The 25,238-nt window shown below is 45.2% G+C and overlaps 1 protein-coding gene across 4 annotated transcripts in view; it reads right to left on the reverse strand.

Moving 5' to 3' along the window:
- PARP4 (poly(ADP-ribose) polymerase family member 4) overlaps positions 1-25,238 on the reverse strand; it is a 1,744,976-nt gene that overhangs the window by 1,621,299 nt on the left and 98,439 nt on the right. For all 4 annotated transcript variants that reach the window (XM_069202293.1, XM_069202292.1, XM_069202291.1 and 1 more), the window contains exon 4: positions 7,642-7,705. In XM_069202293.1, the coding sequence (XP_069058394.1) occupies positions 7,642-7,705 (64 nt within the window). The remainder of the gene's footprint in view (positions 1-7,641; positions 7,706-25,238) is intronic.

Consider the following 25,238-nt stretch of genomic DNA (forward strand, 5'->3'; position numbering starts at 1 on the left):
CATGCTAGAAAGAGGCTACTTTCTCACAGATTCCCTGTCTGGGGGTCTGGTAGGGAACATACAATGGGAATTTGAGGCTTGGACTACCAAGCTCTCAGGGGTGGGGTGTAGTGTGAGGAAACTAGGATCACTCGGGGTAGGGAGATGGCAGCAGGCAATTGTACTGTTCACAGGGGCCCCTGTGCTGGACTTGGACAAAGTGCCCAGTAGCACATCAGTCAGTGCTTTGTTAAAGGGCAATAGGGGTTCGGATGAGGAAGTCCCAAGCTGAAGCAATTCTGTCAAAAGATTAGTCTTGACCACCACTGAGGAAAGTTGGAGGTCCAGGACTTGCACTGCCCTCTTTAACATCATTCCATAGGATGCACCCGCCTCAGTAGGCACGGTGGAGTAGAAAGCAAACCAGTATCTGGCTGTGTCCAGTCCACTGGCCTCTCCTAGTTCCTCATACCAGTCCATACATGTGTCTACCTGGTATTCTAAAGGGTCCAGTAACCCCTCCCACTCTTCCCCCATTCCTGGCTGCTCCAGAAAATGCTCAGGCAATGACTGAGAGCAAAAGTGGCCCTGTCAGCACCGGAAAGGCGTCAATCGACACCATTCCTACTGCAAATCATTAGGAATTAGATTGGGGCTGGAGCCACCAAATGCGGCGGCACGAGCATCGGTGTCAAGCCCAGAAAAGGTTGGATTCACATGAATGGCGCCAGTCCAGATGTATGATCGGATCCACGAGACCCCATAAGCACCTAGGCTAGAGCCATGTGCGTGGAGCCCCACGGGGTCTCATCTGACTCCATGGGCCCAGAGGCGCCCAGAGGCACCCGGAGGGGTCAGCCTGCTCAAATACGCAGCAAATGGCCTCGCAGAACTTCTTAATTTGAGCGAGGGTTGCTCTGGCTCCCGGAAACGGGGGAAGCGCAGAGCCGGACCTGGCAACAGCTCAGAGGAACCATGTTTAGATGTCAATTGTAGGAAAAAGGGCCCTTGTTGCAGTACCTCACCCCACTTTTTGTCTGATATCTGATGCTAACTTGACTATGTGTAACCAAGCTCCAAAACCAGTGTTCTTTACCTAAACTGTACCATTGTTTCCACAACACCCCTGCCACACAGCTAAGTCCCTTGTAAAAGGTACCAGTGGAACCAAGGGCTCTGTGACCCGGGAGGGTATCTAAGGGCTGCAGCATGTATTGTGCCACCCTAAGGGACCCCTCACCAAGCACACGCACACTGCCACTGCAGATTTTGTGTGCTGGTCTGGAGAAAAATGCAATGTTGACATGGCACCCCTTATTGGGTGCCAACCCTACAAACCACTGCCTGTGGCATAGGTAAGTCACCCCTCTAACAGGCCTTACAGCCCTAAGGCAGGGTGCAATATAACACAGAGGACGTCATAGCTGCATGAGCAATATGCCGCTGCAGTGTCCAAGTCAATTCTTAGACATTGTAAGTGCAGTGTGGCCATAATAAGTACACGGGCTGTGAGTTTGTCATTATGAACTCCGCAGCGCCACAATGGCTTCACAAACAGCTGGGAAGTTTGATATCTAACTTCTCAGCAGAATAAACCCATACTGATGCTAATGTCGGACTTATTGTACAATGCACACAGAGGACATATAAGAGATGGCCCCTGTATTTTAGCCAACCCCTTAGTGTAAGGCTGACCAGTCTGTGTCAGCCTGCCACTAACAGAAAAGTTTCTGACCCCATGGGGTGAGGGCCTTCATGCTCTCTGGGGTCAGGAACAAAGCTTGCTCTGGGTGGAGGTGCTTCACACGTCCCCCCTGCAGGAACTGTAACAGTTGGCAGTGAGCCTCAAAGGCTCAGGCCTCATGTTACAGTGCCCCAGGGCATTTCAGCTAGTGGCCGCCCCCCGGCCCAAGCCCCACTTTTGGTGGCAGGTCCGGCGGAAAAATTAGGAAAAACAAGGAGGAGTGACCACTGCAGCTAGGACCACCCCTAAGGTGTCCAGAGCTGAAGTGACCCCCTCCTTTCAGAATCCTCCTTCTTGGTTTGGAGGACAGGGACCAATAGAGTTAGGAATGTGACCCCCTCCCCCAAAGGGAGTGGGCACGGGAAGGGTGTAGCCATCCTCAGGGACAGTAGCCATTGGCTCCTGCCCTCTGACCCAGTAACGCCCCTAAAGCATGGCTTAAGGGCACCCCTGAACACTGTTCTTGAGAGGGATATTCCAGCCACAACTGTATGCTGATTGCTAAGTGCTTCGCTGCAGCTGCTTATGTAGACTACAGGCCTCTTGCTCAGGTATGAGGGATGTCATCTTCCCAGGGGAACATGAAGGGCAGAATTAGAGCTTAACATGCTGTGTTCTAACATAGCCTAGGTAGTAGCTATTCCTAAGGATCTTAGTGACAATTTGATAGCGTTATTTTTATGTTTCACTCTCCTTGTCAGAATTTTAATTCTGTCATGCTTCATCATCCTAGTTATTGCAATTCATGCTTTATTATCTAAGATGCAGTTACTTCAATAAAACCTTATTGAACTATACTCTGCCTCTGCTTGTCCTTGCATATGTGAGACTGATGTAACTGAGAGAAACGGATGAGATCTGAGTGACCACGATTTTCGTGAGGAGTCATTTGTTTCATACCCTCGGTTGCCCATTCATCCCTGCTCTTGGGTGGAGATGAGGCACTGCTAGTTAGCTGAAACAATAACCGGATTAGGTCGACAAGTGTCACCTGTAGTGGGATCAGACTCGGTCCCCCACAGTACAAGTGATTCTGCTGCCCGAATCCAGTAGTCTCATTAGGATGATAATAACCTACGCGACATGGGATCGCGGAGATTCCTGGTGACCTCAAGAACAGAAGCAAGAAGAAAGACTGAAGAGCCAACCTCCACCAGTGAAGACTCCAAACGACAACTGACTTCTCCCCAGCCATACCGGTCTGTCAGCAACTTCAAGACGCCCTGCTACAAAAAGCCGACGCATCCTGCAGGACTATGGACCTCTACAAATCCCAGAGGACTCCAGAACCTCCTCAGACACGGACGCCCTGTCCACTGTGCACTCAAAAGTCCACAGCCCGTGTCCATGAGGCCCACCAGTCCAGAGAAGGTCCTCAGGCGGTTCCAACCTCGAGTCCACTCTGGGTTGACCCCTCCTGGCCAACACAACAATGCCCGCATCCTAAATCCAGAGGTTCCCCCCGACCGCGAGAGAACCGGACAAAGATTCCCGACACCTAAAGGTACCCCTGCACCCGCAGTCCCCTGGCCTTGGGGAATCCAAACAAAGGTCCAGCAACTTCTAGCTGGCACCTCTCCTTCAGCCTTTAGTTTTTCGCAACTGACCCCCTGGACCCAGCCTGCAGCATCTTTGTGACCCCCTGACTTTCCCCATTGGAAAGCATTGGGCGCCATATGCTGTGTTTGCATCCTGCACTTGGAAGTCTCCATGCTGCTGAAGATGTGTGTTTGGTGCTGACCTGTGGTAACCCCCTGTACTGACCTAAACCCCCCAGGTCTGTGCACTGAAGTCACAGGTACTCACCTGCCAGCTGCGCGTGTCCGAGTTAGCCCACTCTCCGTAGGATTTCAGTACAAACCCGACACCAACTTTGAACTCTGCTCCCGGCCGGCCCTGTGTTGCTTGTGGTACACTTTTGGGGTCAACTTGAACTTTGACCTGTGGACATCCTAACCCCCGAAGACAGGGATTGTAAGTCGAGTACTTAACTGCTCACACTTTTCCTCCCCTAGGGCTGTATTGGTTCCTATGAGAAATTGCACAGTGTCAACTTCTGAAATTGAAAAGTGGCATTTACTTGTAAAATTATTTATCTGCTAAATCTAAACAAAGTGCATTTGATATATAAGCTTTATAGAAAATTATAACTGTACTTACCTGAAACAAAGATCCTTTGGTTCTAGGAATAAAGTAATAAAATATATTTTTTCTTTATAAAAACATTGGCCTGTAGTTAGTCATTGAATGTGCCTCATTTCTTGACTGTGTGCACAGCAAATGCTTTGCACTACCCTCTGGATAAGCCTAACTGCTCGACCATACTACCACAAAAGAGACCATTAGGATTATCTACCTTAGCCTCTGTCAAGCCTCTGGGGATCCACTGGACTCTGTGCACACTATACCTCATTTTGGCATAGTATATGTAGAGCCAGCTTCCTACACAACAGACATGGGGAATTGTAAGGAAATGCCTCCTTGGCATGGTTACCCCTGACTTTTTGCCTTTTGTTGATGCCAGTTATGATTGAAAGTGTGCTGGAACCCTGCTAACCAGGCCCCAGCACCTGTGTTCTTTCCCTAAAACTGTACCTTTGTTCCCACAATTGGCACAGCCCTGGCACACTGAAGTCCCTTGTAAATGGTACCCCTAGTACCAAGGGTCCGGATGCCAGGGAAGGTCTCTAAGGGCTGCAGTATGTCTTATGCCACCCTGGGGACCCCTCACTCAGCACATGTATACTACCTCACTGCTTGTGTGTGCTGGTGGGGAGAAAAAGACTAAGTCGACATGGCACTCCCCTCAAAGTGCCATGCCCACCTCACACTGCCTGTGGCATAGGTAAGTCACCCCACTAGCAGGCCTTACAGCCCTAAGGCAGGGTACACTATACCACAGGTGAGGGCATATGTGCATGAGCACTATGCCCCTACAATGTCTAAGCAAAACCTTAGACATTGTAAGTGCAGGGTAGCCATAAAGAGTATATGGTCTGGGAGTTTGTCAAACACGAACTCCACAGCTCCATAATGGCTACAATGAAAACTGGGAAGTTTGGTATCAAACTTCTCAGCACAATAAGTGCACACTGGTGCCAGTGTGGGATTTATTGTAGAATGCACCCATAGGGCATCTTAGAGACGCCCCCTCAATAACAGTCCGACTCCTCATGCTAGGCTGACCAGTTTCTGCCAGCCTGCTACAACCAGACGAGTTTCTGGCCACATGGGGAGAGTGCCTTTGTCCCTCTGTGGCCAGGAACAAAGCCTGTACTGGGTGGAGGTGCTTCTCACCTCCCCCTGCGGGAACTGTAACACCTTGCGGTGAGCGTCAAAGGCTCATGCCTTTTGTTACAGCACACCAGGGCATCCTAGCAGGTGGAGATGCCCGCCCCTCCAGCCACTACCCCCACTTTTGGCGACAAGGCAGGAGAGGATAATGAGAAAAACAAGGAGGAGTCACCCACCAGTCAGGACTGCCCCTAAGGTGTCCTGAGCTGAGGTGAGCCCTGCCTTTAGAAATACTCCATCCTGAGTTTGGAGGATTCCCCCAATAGGATGAGGGATGTGCCCCCCTCGCCTCAGGGAGGAGGCACAAAGAGGGTGCAGCCACCGTCCACGACAGTAGCCATTACCTACTGCCCTCTGGACCTAAACACACCCCTAACTTTATAATTTAGGGTCGACCCTGAACCCAGGAAATCAGATTCCTGCAACCTACACAAAGAAGAAGGACTGCTGACCTGAAAGCCCTGCAGAGATGACGGAGACGACAACTGACTTGGCCCCAGCCCTACCGGCCTGTCTCCAGACTCAAAGAACCTGCACAGCGATGCATCCGACAGGGACCAGCGACCTCTGAGGACTCAGAGGACTGCCCTGAAACTGAAGGACCAAGAAACTCCTGAGAACAGCGGCACTGTTCATCTACAGCAACATCTTTGCAACAAAGAAACTTTTAAAGAACTCACTCTTCCCGCCGGAAGCGTGAGACTTCACACTCTGCACCCGACGCCCCTGGCTCGAGCTTCAGAGAACCAACACTGCAGAGAGGACTCCCAGACGACTGCGACCTCATGAGTAACCTGAGATGATCCCCCTGCATCCCCACAGTGACGCCTGCAGAGAGGATCCAGAGGCTCCCCCTGACCGCGACTGCCTGGTAACAAGGAACCCGACACCTGGACCCAGCACTGCACCCGCAGCCCCCAGGACCGAGAGGAACCAAACTCCAGTGCAGGAGTGACCATCAGGCGGCCCTCTGCCTAGCCCAGTCGGTTGCTGGCCCAAGAAGCCCCCCTGTGCCCTGCCTGCATCGCCTAAATGACTCCCGGGTCCCTCCATTGCTTTCAATAGCAAACCCGATGCCTACTTTGCACACTGCAACCGGCCGCCCCCGTGCTGCTGAGGGTGTGTTTTGTGTGCCTGTTTGTGTCCCCCCCCAGTGCTCTACAAAACCCCCCAAGTCTGCTCCCCGAGAACGCGGGTACTTAACTGCCAGCAGACTGGAACCGGAGCACCCCTGTTCTCCATAGGCACCTATGTGTTTTGGACCCTCCTTTGACCTCTGCACCTGACCGGCCCTGTGTTGCTGGTGCAGTGACTTTGGGGTTGCCTTGAACTCCCAACGGTGGGCTGCTTATGCCCAAGAGACTGAACTTGTAAGTGCTTTACTTACCTCAGAAACTGAACCATACTTACCTCCCCCAGGAACTGTTGATTTTTGCACTGTGTCCACTTTTAAAATAGCTTATTGCCATTTTAACCTATACTGTGTGTACTACTGCTTTAATTCAAAGTTCCTTACTTACCTGTGTGGAGTACCTTGCATTTTATGTATTTACTTCAAATCTTGAATCTTGTGGTTCTAAAATAAATTAAGAAAATATATTTTTCTATATAAAAACTATTGGCCTGGGGCTAAGTCTTTGAGTGTGTGTTCCTCATTTATTTCCTGTGTACAACAAATGCTTAACACTACCCACTGATAAGCCTACTGCTCGACCACACTACCACAAAATAGAGCATTAGAATTATCTAATTTTGCCACTATCAATATCTAAGGGGAACCTTTGGACTCTGTGCACACTATCTCTCACTTTGAGATAGTATACACAGAGCCAACTTCCTACAGGGATCCTCTAAGGAGCGCCCAAAGTACATGGTATCATTCAACTAACATTGGCACCGGTGCAGTTGCAGGATTCCAACATGTTTGATACCAAACATGGCTAGGTTCTGAGAAACCATTCTGTAGCTGAACATCTTGTAATGACCAGTGTCCACTACATATATTAAAGCCAAATAAATAATGTCTGGGCTTTGTAGGGAGCTGAAAAGCCTACCTTAGGGGTGACTTATAGGGTCAAAGTATGGTGACTGCGACATAAGGTGAACCTTATATCTCAGGAGAAAGGTGCATGCACCATTTCACAGAGGCTGCAATGGCAGGCCTGTAGTCAGTTTGCATGGGTCCCCATGGGTGTTACAATACATGCTGTATCCCATGGGGGACCCCTGGTGTACCAATGCCCTGGGTACCCAAATACCATATACTAAGGACTTACAGGGGTACACCAGTATCCCAATAGTGTTATGTAAGATATACTTGCCAACCAAATTTAGGGGAAAGAACACCAACACTGGGGCCTGGTTAGCAGGGGATCCCAGTGAACCACAGTCAAAACAGACTGACAGCAGGAATAATGTGGGGGCAACCATGTCAGAAACATCCTGCTATCCTACACTGCTCACACAAACATCTTATGGATCCAGTCTGATGCCTGGGAAATTCAAAGGTAAAGAATCTGCAGCTAGAAGTCCCTATCAGATATATTCTTTATGTGGAGGGGGATAAAGTGTTGAAACATATGGAGAAAAGCACTTAAGGAAAGACTTAAATATCAAAACCAAACCTTTTTTCTGATTTCTTTTTTTCCTTTTCAGCTGATTCTTCCAAGGTTTTGAAGTGTTCCTTGCCTGCAAGACATAACACAGAGCAATTCAAGCATTTCCAAGTGTCTTTATTTATATATTCTTTTTACAAAAGCAGTGGCGAATAGGTAAATTAGATGAGTGCATTTATTTTATTAATCTATTAACTTACACAATACTACTAACACTAAACTGCACTTGAAAAGGAAAATATATTTCCAGTAATTTCTATAGGCTTACCTTACAGCAGTGCTGGGAGGAGGCGGAGAAGCACAGAGAATAGGTGACGAATCTACTGGCCTTTTGCAGAAAGAGATGCATATAAGTTTCACTTAGGGTTAGTGGAAAGTTATTCCAAAGGTCGTAGCTTGCCCAGGAAATCTGTAAATTTTAGAGTTTTTGAAGTTCAACAGGAGAAGCTGCCACTGCAGACAGATCAGCAAAGGACGCCCTCCCTCCACCATCACCACTAGGGGTTTTCTGCAGTCTCCTTTTTTTTTTTTAACAACTTATTGCACTGAACCCTTTCCAGCATACTTTATGACGCTCAGCGTATTATTGTGAATAATAGGTAACTAACTCTGGCACTGCCTCTCAAGGCCCTTGTAGTGATACTTCTCAGAGTGTATATCTCCCATTTGTCCTAATTCTGCTCTAAACTGTCACCCCTACTAATGTGGACTAGAATCTTCTGCCACTCCAACTACATCCTGTAGATGTTTGAGCATTATTCGAAACACTGAAGAAACTCATCTGTGGTAAACTACCCATTCACCAACATGGGCCTATCAAGTCAAGGGGCATTTAGTGCTTTCCTTGGATAGCGTAGCATGATAGAAACTGCTAGTTGAGTCAGCCATGTCAGGATGAGCTGTTAGCTACACATTTATGCACGTATACCTCTTTCACCTAAGAATAACTCACGTATACTTACGTATGTGGTAAATTACCAACTTGCGCTTCTCCTCTGCATGGATTGATTTTTACCATACATGGTTACTTTATGGTTATAGTACAATACACAAGCAAACCTCTTTTTAGTTGTTCGCATAAAGTGCCACTAAGGCAAAATGTACTGTAGAGTTCTGAATCAAATCTGAGGAATGCAGATGCTTTAATTTTTCTTCCTACACTCATACAGCACATTGGGCCTGATTACAACTTTGGAGGACGGTGTTAATCCGTCCCAAATGTGACGGATATCCTGCCCACCGTATTACGAGTTCCATAGGATATAATCGACTCGTAATACAGTAGGTGGTATATCCGTCACATTTGGGACGGATTAACACCGTCCTCCAAAGTTGTAATCAGTCCCATTGTGTCTGTGAGGAAACGGGGTGCATCATTTGGTGTGGTTGTGTGACTTCACTGTTTAATACAGTACCAACCTCTTTAGGACCAGTCGGGTTTTGTTTGTTTCACCCTTAGCTCAACCCTCGGTTGCTGTGGCTCTGAGCAGCAAGGTGAACACAAAAGAACAAGTGTGAAGCATTTAAACAGCACCAAAACAATTTAAGAAAACCCACAAGACACAAACAAAATTCGACACCAACATAGGTTATACATAAACAGAGATTATTTTAAGTAAACGTAGACACCAAAATGAAAGACCCACTGGAGGGTTCCATAGACACAGAATTTACACCGTATAGTAAATCAATATGTTTTAGTCATCTACAAACAAGCATTGGCAAATTCAACAAATTTGACACAAACTTTTTCAAGAAACATTTTGGTAAGTATCAATGCAGTTACTTAGAGTGACCAACTTCGGCAGAGAGCCAGTCATGGGGACCAGCAAGGCCGACAGAAACAGTTTCTTCTCCAGGAAAAGCAGTCTTCAGTTCAGTTCCAGTGTCAGGGGATTCTTGCCACTGGATTCTATGGTGTGATCCTGATGCAAAGATGCTGTGCAGTAGGCAGGAGTCTTTCTGGAGCTACTCCTTGATCCACAGGCTTGATGAGGCATCCCTTGCCACAGGAACTGACATCCCTTAAAGCCCTCTCTAGCTTGGCAGAAGTCCAGTCAACACTGGGCAACCAGTCGCCCAGTACAGTGGTTTCAGCATTTTTCTTCTTTTGATGGTAACTTGTCTTCTGGGCAACCTAAATGCACTCTCACAACTCTCCCAGGCCCAGCAGATTCAAGAGCAACATTTGAGCATCAGTTATTGGTCCCTTGGGCTGCATGACGTAAGAAGCGGCCATTTGGGAATCTGGGGAACTAACTCATCCTAGCAGACTTCTCCAGCTGCTGTGGTACTGTGCTGCAAACAGTCTGTCAGCCAACTGACCATGTGAGTCTATTGCTTCAGCTGGGCTTAGCAGTCGACTTCTCCATAAGCAGGACACAGAGAGCAATGACCCTTCTCCTTTGCTGGCCAGCAGGTACAGCAGTTGGAGCCCATGTTGTGTATTCTCTCTTCGTCAGATTCTTGGTGCAGAAAAGCAGTCCTTCTTCGGTCCTCTTCTTCAGTCCGAAGAAATCAGAGTTCTAGGTGCCAGGCATGCCCCTTTTATGCTCAGAAATTGCCCCCAAGAGAAGTAGCAGTCACTAGCCGATGGCTACCAGGTTCTGTCGCTCGTGATGAGTATTTCCTGCGAAGTGTAACATTTAGATACCCCAGAAGTCTCTATTTTGCCCACTCTCAAGATGGCAGAACCCCTTTCTGGGCTTGTGAAGCTCACCAGTCCAATTCAGAGGTGGGGCTACCAAGGGGGCTACACATCCATGATAAACTGGTTTGGCAACTGGTTTTCCCTCTCTGCCACCAGTGCTGGCCTATCTGACTAAACAATAGAGCAGCAACTATCACAAGTGTTTCCCATTTGCCTTTCAAAGGCGGCTTCTACTTTGAAGCTCGCTTTTTGGGGCAACACCTGTGGGGCTTTCTGCCACAAAGAGGTAACATCTCTCCCCCATGCAGGCTACTATTGTGTCTTTTCCTGGGAATCGTTTGCACATCTCCCCAAGAGGGCAGAAAGCTATCTCAGTGACAGACCTCATGTGCAACTGTAAACGGGCACAGGAGACATTGGGCAATAAGTTGGCAACTATGTAAAAGTTGCACACTGCAACAAATTATATTAGGGTTCGACTTGTTCATCAAGTGGGGATAAATGTAAAATTTGTTTGATACTTTATACTATCAGCTTTAGCAGTCCCAGTCACAAGTCAGCAAGGTTGAGGTGCCAGCCTGTAACTCTGCATTTGCCAGTGGGGCTACTAGCCTTTTCCACAGTAAAACAACAACTATGAGTTTTTACTAATGGAACATGTAAAAGTATGCATTCCACCTTTTAATACACAGCACACTGCCCCGGGCTCAATAGGCCTACCTTAGGGGTGATTTATATGTATTAAAATGGGAACACTGTGCTTTGCCATTGCATAAAATAATGGCAAAGTTGAATAAGCAGTTTAAAACTGCCCTTCCAGCCTGCAGTGGTAGACTGGGTGCCATGTTTGACCTTTGTCACACCTAGATTGGCACAACCAGTGCTGCAGTCTTTAATTAACAGGCCATTTGTACCACATACTAGGGACTTTTTAAAATTAGTTTTACAATATACAACCAAATACAGACGGTGTACCATCAATACCAGGGACATCCAACATATATTGTTTGTAGAGTAGCATCATTAGTAATAACAGACAGACATTGTCCTCCAATCCCCACCCTGATATAGTCTCCTTCTCGTATCATAGTTCACGGATCAACAGAGGTCGTCAATAAATATGTTGTAAGTGGACTCCATATATGCCTGGGGTGTGATGGAGAGGGGAGTACCTCAGCATATATTCCCAGTTGTTCTCTGCAATAGGTCCTGTCCAGTAACCACTGTGTTGGTTTTGGGGCTGACTTTTTCCCCTGGATATATAGCCACTCTCCGCTTTGCCAGCAGAAGTGCTACTGCCACAAATCTGTGATTTGCGGGTTTGTAGGTGTTTAATAAAGCCTGTAAGGGGGGGGGGGATGTGTCCAAAATCATTGCTGATAAATCCAATCTTATTTTGTTCCAAAATTGTTAAATTGGATCAAATGACGATACTAAATGGAGGAAGGCAGCCTCAGCCTTAATGCAAAAAGTACAATTTGCATCCCATATCTCATCAACCTGACAGGGGTGTAATACATTTGTTGTAGGTATTTGAAATGGATAATGCGCACGTTGCAATTCGACGTGAGCATTGCCATAAGTGCACATCAAAATCTTCTGCAGTTAGGGGTCGATCAAGGACAGCACTGACCTGTTGGGTATAGATCCCCTAGGGATTTGAGCCCGGATCCCTCCAGCACAGGAAGCGCACCAGTTTCATGGGTGACTGATATGTCTGGATGGTGTCGTAGGGGAAGTGCAGGAGCATATAATGGAAGTTTCTCAGCACAAGCGTCAAGTTGTTGCAATGCTGGTGTGGTGCAGTTGATAGTATTTATTCAGCATTTTGTCATCACTGGGTGACTGTGTGGTAGAACAGTGTTTAATGGAAGAGGGTGTGCAGCATCTGACTCCACATCTACATGTGGAATATATGCATGAGGGGTGTACCAACAGTGTGCGAATTGCGCTTGGGCACATAGATAACATAATTGGAAACCTGGCCCGTTAAACCCTCCTTGTGCATAGGGGAGAGTTAATGTGTCCCAGCTGTTTCTAGGTTATTTCCCGGCACAGGCTAGTTTTATAATATGGGATCGTTTAGTTTTTAAAAAGTGTTGTTGAAGCACAATTGGTATATTAATAAAAAGGAAAAGAAATCTGGCGAGCGCTATCATTTTCATAAGAGCTTATCTGTCTGCTAAGGAAAGCTGCATTCTGGACCACCAGGCTACATGTTCTCCCAATTTAGACACTGCCCTACCATAATTTTCACAGATTACTAGTTTGGGGTCTCTTTGGATCCAGACACCCAGATACTTGACTCCAATCAAGGTGAAGCCCTAAATACTCTTATTTATAAATTTGATCTTGCTTACGCAAGGGAGAAGGCTGCTACATATATTCAAAAGATACCCACTTATACGGGGAACTCTAAAGACAGTACATTCGATTTTATTTTAATTAGTTCCCCAGACTTCCATTTAATTCTGGATTTTAAGATAATACCACATTGCGCTAGCGATCACAATCCCTTGTGTATTAACTTAGCTTTTTATAATAGTTTGGCTTCATCTAGTGCAAGACGCAGAGGTAATCCAGTTTTTGATAACAATTTTGACCTTCGCATGAAATGGGAAAGAGTAGATCCAAAAACCTTTCATAAGAAAATTATTGAGCAAAACCTTGGTTCTATTAATAAATGTCTGTTGCTACAGCCATTTTATGCCCATCTTGTATCTGAATTTGAAGTTTTAAGCAATGCCATCTCTGAGGCCTTAGTGAGTAATAGGCCCCCTCAGGGTCCTAAGCCCCGGCGATGGTTTATTTCTACCTGTACAGCCGCCCATAAAGATTTAAAAGTAGCTTTGAAATCAATCCCGTTTAGTCGGGAATTAGTCAGACGGGCAAGGGTTCGATATAAGACAGCCCTGGAGGAAACGAGAAATGAAATTAGAATTAGAGCATGGGAAGAACTCTTGGTGGCTACAGAATTGAAGGTCTCTGCACAATTCTGGAAAGTAGTTAACCATCCCTACTTTCTGGAACATGACAACAAAGAGGATGATTGTCTGATACCTGAAGGGGTCTGGGTGAAACACTTTACAAAGGTATTCCAGCCCGCAAACGACCCCCATCATGAACAAGGGGACTGCAGTAGTTTGAATACGGTGGCAGCAAACTTGAATACGAATGATTTATCCTTTGAGCTACATGAGGTAATTGCAGCTATTAAACGATTGAAATAAGGGAAAGCCCCTGGCCCGGATGGGGTCCAGGTGGATCTCTTTAAATCTATTCCGGACCTCTGTTGACCATTAATCACAAATGTATTGATTAGTGTAGCTAAAAGCAACATTCCTAATGGAAATCGGCAATAATTGTTCCTATTTTTAAAAAGGGAAACAGACAAGATCCAACTTGTTACAGACCAATTTCCCCTAAAGATTCTACTGCCAAGATTTTGGGGAGTGTTATCGTGACCCAGCTTGAGGATTGGGTAGGAAAGACTAAAATCTTCTCCCCAATTTAATACGGTTTTAGGCCTGGCTTAGGTACAGTAGAGCAGGTTTTAAATTTACATCTTATTCTTAGCAAATATGTCGCTGCCCGGAGAGGATCTATCCACTTAACTTTTATTGATTTATCTAGTGTGTTTGACTTGGTGAATAGAGAGAAGTTGTGGCAACTTATGGACATAATGGGGGTTGACCAGGATGTGCTTGAGTTAATTAAACGTTTATACACTGACCTTACGATTTCAGTCCAATACGGCCAGCATGGCGAGAGGTCTCTTCCCGTTCCATCTTTACGAGGAGTTAGGCAGAGTTGTATCTTAGCACCGTTTTAATTTGTATTATATATTAATGGCCTTTATAGTTTTTTAGTAAAAAATGGTAAGGACTTCCCTAGGATGGGATCTAGACAACTCCCAGTCTTACTGTGTGCTGACAATGCTGTTTTAATTGCCCGCACAGCAAATGGCCTTCAGAATTTATTGGATCTCTTTTTTAACTTTATGCAGGATCTTGACTTGAAAGTCAATTTTGCAAAGTCACACATTATGACATGTGGCCCCTGAAACACATGCACTATATGTTTTACTATGGATGGAAATACTTTAACTAAAGTGAAATACTTTTGTTATTTAGGACTATATTTTAGCTCTTCCCTGTCATGGAATCCTCATCTCAATTTTAAGACCCAACAAATGGAGAGAAATATAGAGGCGATTTTACGCTTCGCTCATAAAGTGAGCTATAGGCCAGTTCACCAGATTATTACGCTCTATAAATCTAAATGTATTACTGCAGCTATCTATGGGGTGAGTCTCTGGGGTTACATCAAACCAGCCCGTTTACAACGCACTGAGAATACATTTTTGCATAGGCTGCTCTTGGTACCTAAGAATGTAGCAAATATTATTTGCCATGAGGAGCTGGGAGCACGATACATTGAAGATTTGGTCGGTATTGCCCCACTCCTGTTATGGCTAAAAGTTTGGTTAAATCCTACGGCTAGCTTGGTACAAGACTGTATAACAGACTGTATTCAATCAGCTAACCATAATAAAATTCCGTGGCTTTCTTATGTCCAAAATTCTTTTCGGAACCTAGGGTTGGAGAACATGTTTACTAACCCAGGGTCTCTACCTATCAATGCTAAGGAACTGCTTAAAACACAATATATAGAGTATGCTGCGAACCTCAGATACCAAGGGGCAGTAAAATTGAAAACATTTGAATCTTATGTTCAGATTTCTACCTCTAGAGTGTTAGAACCATATTTAACTTGTTTTTTGAGTTCTTCATCATATTCGCTCCTCATTTTATTTAGATTAAATTTGATACATTTTAGAATGGCTTTTCCGAAGAAATGTACATGACATAAAATGCTCCCGAATTGTCCCTGTGGTAACTCCTCCAAGCAAAGCACGTGTCACTTTTTCCTATTCTGTTCGCTTTATTCTGCTCCTAGACAAACCTTTATGTTGCCAATTTTGCATAAATTGCAAACTACTTCTCATAAGGAAGCGTTGATTAACATCCAAAGACTCTCTTCAGTACAATAGTGTCATTCTGTTTTAAGCTTTATTAAATCGGCCATGGCCATTAGGAAGCGATATGGACTGATTGAAGCAGTTACACACTGATATAAACTGGCAATATATGGTTTTAGCTTGAAGTTGTTTTTTTTTACTTCTGTACTGGATATGATTACATTTTATATGGGTCGTCGGACAGACTGATACAAGCAATGTATATAATTTTGTAATATTGCTCATTGAAGATGCTTTGTTATCACTGTTTTCTTTTAATCTATTTGTACTGTATTTTAATTATTTAAACTTTTTAGCTTGAAATGTATGGTGCTTTTATGGCATATTGCCGAATAAAGATTCTTTGACTGACTGAGTGGGTCATTGCTCCATTCAAAAGGGAATTCAAGTGTGTGGGACACCATAGTCGGGGGAAATATGATTGATTTCAAACAATTTATCCTAAGGACGGAGTGCCACTCAAAACTAGTCTGGGTGCTAAGTGTAGATGAGGATTTTGTATGTATAGCACCATATCGTCCCCGTAGAGCGAAACATTAATAGGGTGTAAGCAGAAGCATAGCGCAGCTTTTGCATGTTGTTGATAAATTATGCCTGCTAGGGGCTCTAGAGCCAATGTAAATAGGATTGGAGAGAAGGGGCAGCTTCAGCATATGGCCATTAGGTCTGAGATATTGCCATTAACACATACCCTTGCAGCTGGGGCAGTGTACGGTAACTCATCCACTTAAGAAATATTTCAGGCATGCCCATGCGACCCAATATGGTGAACATGTACTTCCATTCTATAGAGTGAAAGGCATTGGCAGCATCTAGTAGCACAGGCATTGCCAAAATAGAGGGGTGTTGGTGATGTAATAGTGCGAAGAGTGTAAGTAAGTTGTGCGTTGTGGATCAATTTTCTATAAAGCCAGACTGGTCTAGGAGGACCAAGTTTGGCACTAATAGGTATAATCTTCTGGCAATGATTTTTGTTGGTATTTTTGTGTCTGTATTAATTAGTGATAGAGGCCTGTATGACTCACATGATTCAGGTGGTTTACCAGGATTTTTTTAACATCATGACAATTAAAGCTTTTCGGAGCGAAGGGGGGAACCACTGGTTTCTGATAGGTTTCTGCATTCATTGCATGGCAATGTGGTGCTAGTAAATCTAGATAACTTTTTATAAAATTCACTTGACAGGCCATCCTATCTGGGTGTTTTACCATTATGAAGTGATTATATGGCTTCTTTCACCTCTTTCATCAACGGTTGGACCAGGAGTTCTTGTTGGCACTGGGATAGCCACACAACGGTTATACCAAGGTATGTTGAGATTTCTGCCATCAAAGCTGAGTCTCTGGCCGCATATAGATTGGTACAGAATTCTCAGAAAGAGAAGAGGAGAGGATATCCTGAACAGTATATCTATTCTCCCCATAGGGGTGACTATCTTAACAATATTATTTTTAACAACATGACGATTTCAGCCTCTGGGTCAAATTACGGCCCGGGTTCACCCTCCCCATTAGCTCTGCCCAAATGGTGGCATGATAGGTGTAATCTGTTCTCTAATATGTGCTAAGATGTCAGTACTCTGGAGTGTAGCTTCTGTTTTGCGTAGTTGTGTGCCGAAATGTCATAATATACCAGCTTGTGTGCCTTTGCAAATATCTGTAATAGTAACCTCAAAAGCTTTCCAAAGCGTGTCCTTCCCGTCCACTGAACCAGTGTTTTTCTTAAACTATTCCGCTATAGCTGCATGTAGATTCTTGCAAAACACTTGGTCTAGCAGTGGTGTGGCTTGGAATTTCCATGTGAATTAGGTGGGGATGTGTGTGGGAAATTAAACTATTAACTGGACTGGCACACAATCTGAAAGGGTCCTGGCAAAGTAACTGATGTTGATTGTCAAGTCATTCACCTCCCGGGTTGTTAGCCAGTAGTCTAGTTTGGACTAGTAGCTGTGGATAGATGAGACAAATGGGCCCTATCGTTTATAGGGGTTTCTCATATGTCATATCTATCAAGCTGTACTCCACCATGCCTTTGTATAGGACCTTAGTGGTGTTCTTCCTGTGCCAGTCAGCACATGTTGACTGGTCTATGAGCAGGTCTGAGTATGTATTGAGGTCTCATCCCCAGAGGATAGTTGAGGATGACAAAGAATGCAGCCATTGAGAATGGTAATGAGATCCAACACTCTATTTGCGCTGTGAGGAGATCAATGGCTGGGCTGTAATTCATTTGAATGATCTGCTCCTTCTTACGATGAATATGTATCCGCAGGTATTTGATCCATTCTGCACACCATTTGAGGGGAAGTCACCAGCTGAAGGGGCTGTAGCATCCGTAAGCAAGAACTACTCTGACTTATCCCAATTAATGTTGAGGCCGTAGTGTCCACCGAACCGTACAACCTCTTGTAGTATATGGCCTAGATTCCGTGAGGAGTGTCACATAAAGAGCAGAATATCGTCCTCATAGAGGGACATTAAGACGGATCCCATTCGGAACTGAAGTGAGTGATGAAGGTGCCACTCCGGAAGGTGACAATGAAAAGCATTGGGACAGTGGACCACCTTACCTGGTCCCCCTGGAGGTGGCAAAAGGGGGTGCTAGTGAGCCATTGATTTGTAGATGCGCCATAGGTTGCGAGTACACAACATGATTAGGGATGTGAATTCCTTGGGAAAGCCAAGCTTCTGAAGAGCTACAAACAAAAAAGGCTACTCCAGTAAGTCAAAGGCCTTCTTCGCATTAAGGAGGGCCAATGCAGCAGGCGCCCCTGGTGATATTCATGTAGCACTGAAAATAGAGTACGCAGGTTGAGTGAGGTGGAGCGGTGGGGGACAAAGCCAAATTGCAAGGGGCAAATGACTGTCTCAGGTAAGAAGGCAAGACGGATCGCCTAGAGTTTGGCAAGAACATTATTGTCAAATTTCACTACGAATAAAGACTGACACGAAGAGCATTGCTAAAGGTCCTTGCCTGGCTTCAAAAGCAGGAAAATCACTGCCTCTCTGAGCTTTGAGAGAAGGGAGCCAGTCTTGAGAGACTCCACGTACCTTTCCAGGTAGGAGAGGAGCCAGGAGGTGTTTATATGTTTTACAGAACACGTCTGTGATGCGGTCCAGGCCAGGGGCCTTGGACCCATCCAAGGAGTTTGATGTTTGTATCATCTCCTCTGTGGTGAAAGGTTTGCTAAGAAAAAGGTCCTGAGCATCTGAGAGCCAGACCATGGCAGATCTCTTCAAGGTAACTTTTTGTGTCTTCGCCTCCAGCTGTGCCACGGACAGTGTATAGCTAAGCATGTAAGCGGTGAAGCTCTGCCAGGACAGCAGAGGTGCTGGATACATGGGAACAGTCTCCCAAGAGTAATTCTGGGATATAGCCAGATCCCTGTGGGGGGCAAAATAGATGCGCGGCTTGGTTGCTTACCCTCTCTGTAACAGCGGGGTGAGCATGTCTACCCAAGTGTGTTACTTCACAGTCTGCAAGAGGCCAGAACACCTCGAGAAGAGTTGAGCAGCATTGTAGCTGTGGTTCTCAGGTCCACAGGGAATCTGTGTTATCAATCTCCCGCAGTTAGTTTTAGATTCGAGTGAGGAAATTCTAAATGTCTTGGAGAAGGCCAGTGTGTTTCGATATGCAGAGCCTTTCTTATATAGGCCTTAAAGATCTCCCATAGAGTGGCCTGCGTGGACAGAGAGCCCACATTATGCTCAAAATATTCCACAAAGGCCGCCCTAGTTCCTCCCGGAAGGCGTATCTAATTGTGTTCAGGTCCAGCACCAAGAGGGAGTGCTAAAGTCATATGGACCGGGGAGTAGTTAGACAATGTGTGCTGTAGGTGGACCACAGACGCCAGCCAAGTAATAATGAGGGGGGACAGTAGCCAGTAGTCGATGTGTGTCCAAATGTTATGTGGGGCTGAATGAAAGGTATAATCTAGGGTGCCCACGTGTATATGACGTCCGGTATCTCCGAGGAGGTATGCATCGCAGATTTAGTGAAAAATTGAGTTGTGTGCTCAGTTTGCTACTAGGGGTCTGGGTAGTGATGTGGAGGTGTGAATTCACAATCATATTAAAATCACCTACCCCGAGCAAAACATGATCAACGTTCATTCGCCCCATGACAGAAATCACTGTTTGAAACAAATACTGGGACGTCTACACTGGGGGCATAGACATTAAGCAGTAGAACACTGTGTCCCGCCAGGAGGCCCGAGACCACTACATAGCAGCCATCATCTTCTAAGAGGTTGGCACCGAGTATCAAAGGAAGCGACCTGTGTATCAAAATGCACACCCCTCTGGATTAAGTACTGTAATTAGAAAAATACCTCTGGGGACCCCAGACAGAGGGATACTTGTGCAGGCAGTCAGAGGAAAAGAGTGTCTTTTGTAAGAAGGTGATTTTGACATTGTGTCGCACAAGGACGGGGACTCCGTGTCACGTGTCATAACCAGTTAAGTTCAAGGGTTGTTGCGTGCTTGTTTGTGTAATGTATGTGTAATCATCCCTGCTTAGGAAACAAATAAAAGTTAGCCAGCTGGGAATGAACATCATCCTCCACCCCCACCCACACCAGGCCACCACTAGACCAGTGAACACCACTCCCATAACAAGACAAATTATCATTAAGAGAAACAAACTATAAACGAGTCAAATGAGTGGTGCACACCACGGGGGTCAAGCAACGCTAGGCAGCAAGGCCCGATGATGCATGGAGTTAAGTGGATTAAGGCAAAATATTAGAAATCTTTTTTATGCAGAAGTCACCGGGGGTTGTGGATTGGGGAGCAGAACTCAAACGTTGCATAGTCAGAGGAATACAAGCAGTGTACAGGAGTATGCGTCACTCAATCAAGTGTGAAGAGAAATGAACTGCTAGAGGCATGTATATCTGACGCGGACTGCTCCGGGGTGTCGCATCAGGGATGTTGGTGGTCCTTGGCATATTACTGTCAGAAGCCTTGATATCTGCTGGTGTTCCGAAAGAGCATGGTTTGCCATCAACATCAACCTTCAGACATATGGGGTATAACATACCATATTTCAGTCCAAGCTTCCTGAGCATGTCCTTGACCTCAGTGTATTTGCAGCACACCTCTTGCATGACCAGGGTGAAATCTGGGAAGAACAAGAGCTTTGCGTCCTGGTACTGTATCAGGCCCTGTTTGAAAGCTAGTCTGAGGGCATGTTCCAGTCTCTGAAATTAACAAACAGGCAATGATCTGATGCAGAGGGTCACTGAGGGAAGACCATGGACTGAGGGATTTGTGCACCCGTTCAACAACAAACGTGGGGGTTAACTGCTTTAGGTCGAATAGTTCAGTCAAGAGACTTTCTACAAATAGGTCCATCCATCCTGTCCATGTCCGTGGATTCAGGTATACCTAAAAACCAGATTGTTGCAGTGGGAACTTGCCGCCAAGTCTGCATTTTTCATAGCGACTGTTTAGCTTTTTTAGTTTTTCTAGTCTCTTCACAGTTGTGGAGCCATGCTCATCGTCTCCCTCCAGTCTAGCATGCTGTGGATCCAAGCGCTAACCCATCTTATCCAGCTAACCAGCAAAGGATTTGAACCAGGCATCTATGGCCCGGAACCCAGAGTAGACTTTTGCCATAATGGCCTCTGCTCCAGCCATGTGCCCAGCGTGATGGTGGCCGGGTGCACCCCGCTCTACACCTGCAGAAGTCCCAGGTCCATCAGCATCAATTGCTCTCTCAAACTGTAACTTTCACTTCTTAGGTTCGCCCCAGCCCATGGTTGTGGACATACCGCACTTGCTGCGCAGTGGGCAATAAGGCTTGCAGAACAGGGTAAGTTGGAGCCACGTGAGCAAATTTATTTTAGGCCATTTCTGCCCCCCCCCGGGGCATCCTTGTTTAGAGATGGGGAGCGACCCATCAGGCAAGGGTTGCTGCCCTGGGGGGCAAATTGTATTTAGACCACAGAAGTGAGGTACAATTTTTATCGAGAGACTTAGGGGAACGCTGGGTGGAAGGAAATTTGTGGCTCCTCTCAGATTCCAGAACTTTCTCTCACCGAAATGAGAGGAAAAAGTGTTTTTTTGGCCAAATTTTGATGTTTGCAAAGGATTCTGGGTAACATAACCTGGTCAGAGCCCCGCAAGTCACCCCATCTTGGATTACCCTAGGTCTCTAGTTTTAAAACATGCACTCGTTTGCCAGGTTTCCCCAGGTGCCGGCTGAGCTAGAGGCCAAAATCCACAGGTAGGCACTTTGCAAAAAACACCTCTGTTTTCTTTCAAAAATATTTGATGTGTGCACGTTGCGTTTTGGGGCATTTCCTGTCGCGTGCGCTAGGCCTACCCACACAAGTGAGGTATCATTTTTATCAGGAGACTTGGGGGAACGTTGGGTGGAAGGAAATTTGTTCCTCCTCTCAGATTCCAGAACTTTCTGCCACAGAAATGTGAGGAACATGTGTTTTTTTAGCCAAATTTTGAGATTTGCAAAGGATTCTGGGTAACAGAACCTGGTCAGAGCCCCACAAGTCACCCCATCTTGGATTCCCCTAGGTCTCTAGTTTTCAAAAAAGCACAGGTTTGGTAGGTTTCCCTAGGTGCCGGCTGAGCTAGAGGCCAAAATCTACAGGTAAGCATGTTGCGTTTTGGGGCGTTTCCTGTCGCGGGCGCTAGGCCTACCCACACAAGTGAGGTATCATTTTTATCAGGAGACTTGGGGGAACATAGATTAGCAAAACAAGTGTTATTGCCCCTTGTCTTTCTCTACATTTTTTCCTTCCAAATATAGGAGAGTGAGTAAAAAAGACATCTATTTGAGAAATGCCCTGTAATTCACATGCTAGTATGGTCACCCCGGAATTCAGAGATGTGCAAATAACCACTGCTCCTCAACACCTTATCTTGTGCCCTTTTTGGAAATACAAAGGTTTTCTTGATAGCTATTTTTCACTCTTTATATTTCAGCAAATGAATTGCTGTATACCCAGTATAGAATGAAAACCCACTGCAGGGTGCAGCTCATTTATTGGCTCTGGGTAGCTAGGGTTCTTGATGAACCTACAAGCCCTATATATCCCCGCAACCAGAAGAGTCCAGCAGACGTAACGGTATATTGCTTTCGATAATCTGACATTGCAGGAAAAAGTTACAGAGTAAAACGTAGAGAAAAATTGATGTTTTTTTCACCTCAATTTCAATATTTTTCTTTTTCAGTTGTTATTTTCTGTAGGAAACCCTTGTAGGATCTACACAAATGACCCCTTGCTGAATACAGAATTGTGTCTACTTTTCAGCAATGTTTAGGTTTCTGGGATCTAGCATTGGTTTCATGCCCATTTCTGTCACTGACTGGAAGGAAGCTGAAAGCACAACATTTTTTAAAAATGGGGTATGTCCCAGTAAAATGCCAAATTTGTGTTGGAAAATTGGGTTTTCTGATTCAGGTCTGCCTGTTCCTGAAAGCTGGGAAGCTGGTGAGTTTAGCACAGCAAACCCTTTGTTGATGCCGTTTTCAGGGGAAAAACCACAAGCCTTCTTCTGCAGCCACTTTTTCCCATTGTTTTTTAACAAAAACGAAATTTTCACTGTATTTTGGCTAATTTCTTGGCCTCCTTCAGGGGAACCCACAAAGTCTGGGTACCTCTAGAATCCCTAGGACAAAAAGTTATGAGGGCCTAAGCGCGAACTGCCCCAAATAGGCAAAAAAAGGCCTGGAACAGGAGGGGGAAAAGGCCTGGCAGCGAAGGGGTTAATACAATAATAGCTCCAATAATCAAACAATGATAATAGTGTACATTCATCCTATAACTGTTACATCAAAATCTAAGGGCAAAAAGAGATATAATACTATAATGTATCACTCAGCGCATTAGTAGTGTACATGACAACTCAATATTAGCCCAAGAAGTATTCCATCTCATGGTTAGTGTTAAGGCCTATCTACACAGCCCTGAGTTTGAGGATCCAATAACATTCCCTTTTCCTAAGTGCTAACTCCCTATTGCCTCCACGTGGATTAATGTGTACAGTCTCAAAGCCAAAAAATTCAAAACTCTGGATTTGACCCTGTTTAGGGCATTGACGTATGTGTGTTACAATGGGATATCGTTCATCCCCCTGTCCAAGAGCTCTGTAGTGTTTTTATTAATGAATATGCCTCTCTGTATTGCCTTACCAATAGTATACTTATGGGTCGCACTTCACTCCCCCTTTTTCAATTTCGTTTTCGTTTTATTTTAATTTTATTATGCCTCAGTTATTTTGTTATTATACTCTTTCTTACATAGATGTAAGGATGCATACTTAATATAGATTTTTTTTTCCTTATCGTTACAAAATGGCCCCCGTATTTCACATCTCTCTATTGTATATGCTGTTTAACATGGCGGATGGGCTTTATGGGAACTGCTTAGTCTCACGGAGATTCACTCTGTCCACCAGTACTTTAATGGAGGGGAGAGGGATGCCTGCCGTGCTATTTGCCGACCAGAGCTCTGGATTTATGGCTCCGCAACACGTTATTTCGTGTTTTTTTCACAGTGAGGTAAGCGGAGGGTTTTTGTTTGCCGAGGACACGTTTATCACGTGAAGGTTGGTTTACGTTGGCAATTTCGATAGACTTTAAATTATGATTTCTTTTGCCCGCAGTTCAGTTGGTGTCTAATTATACACCACCTATGATTATTCTTTACAGATTTCTACACACAGAGCCAAAAGACCTGGTAGGTGTCTGTGTATTATGGTGTGCTTAAAACACGTGTGATACCATTTGGAGGATGTCTCCCTTTTAATTTTGTTTGGCAATCATTTCTGTTCACAGTTTAGTGATTCTAAACGCCAGAGAGACGGCTTTGCCACTTAGTGCCTTGAACTTTGTACTATGCCTTATCGAGGTATGTTGCCTGCTCCAGAGTTATTATTTTTTACAGCATGATTTATGGATATCTTAATTTCAAGATGTATTGGTTTTGCAGTTGGTTCTCTTGCTAAGGTTCTGGAATCTATTTTGGGTTTTGCTGATTCAGTGGTTCTTTCTCTCTCTTCACGTGGGTGTCGTGGTTCTTCTCGCCCTCTCCAATTCGGATGGTTCAATTTGAGAGGGATGTCTCTCATCGTTACATTTGGATACACACATATTGCCACAAGTTCACTGTAATATATTAGGGTGTGATTATCACTAAGTCACGTGGTTTTCTTTTTGTTGTATATTAACTCTATGGTTAAACGTTACTTCATTGTATTATGTGTGTACTATATACTTTATTTTTTATCAATTTTGGTATCCTTTACAGCCTTGAGGAAGTCGCGGGGAGCATTTTCTCCTATGACGAAACACGTGTTGGCTGTTCTTGCTGTTTTTCTGTTCCATTAAAAGATTTTCTGCTAACCTGCATGATCTACTCAGATTTGATCATTGATCTGTCAATGTAGCACTTATGGACTACTGATCCTATACTATCATTTCACGTGTGCCTTGACCCTTGTCGAGCTTGCTTTTGTCTCTTTGAGATAGTATTGGAGGAGGGGGAAGATCCTCTGGCCAGGAGCACTGTGCCCTAAACTGTTTGTATCTACCTAATACGTGTGGTGATTATTGTGAGTGCTTATATTCCCTTGTTTTTTCTTCTCATTTCTGTTGTTTATTATGGAGCCACTGGGACATCCAGGAATACTGCTGATCCACCGCACCTCAGTGCAACCCACAGGGAGGTACTCCAGCAAGGGCCAAGGGACAGTAAGGTGACTCTCACATCACCAGACGTGCTGCATGGGTTCTCAGGGGGTATCAAAGGAACCAGCCAGTGGCTGTCCCCAGCATCAGGCCAGAGGTACAGGGCAGTGTCCTGGGGGCTGGCAAGCTTAATGTGTAGCCGGGAAGGTGGGCGCCACATCCATAAAAAGGAGATGCCGCTTAGGCCAGCACTCACCACAG

The sequence above is a fragment of the Pleurodeles waltl genome, chromosome 8 (genome assembly GCF_031143425.1).
Source record: "Pleurodeles waltl isolate 20211129_DDA chromosome 8, aPleWal1.hap1.20221129, whole genome shotgun sequence".
Lineage (NCBI taxonomy): Eukaryota > Metazoa > Chordata > Amphibia > Caudata > Salamandridae > Pleurodeles > Pleurodeles waltl.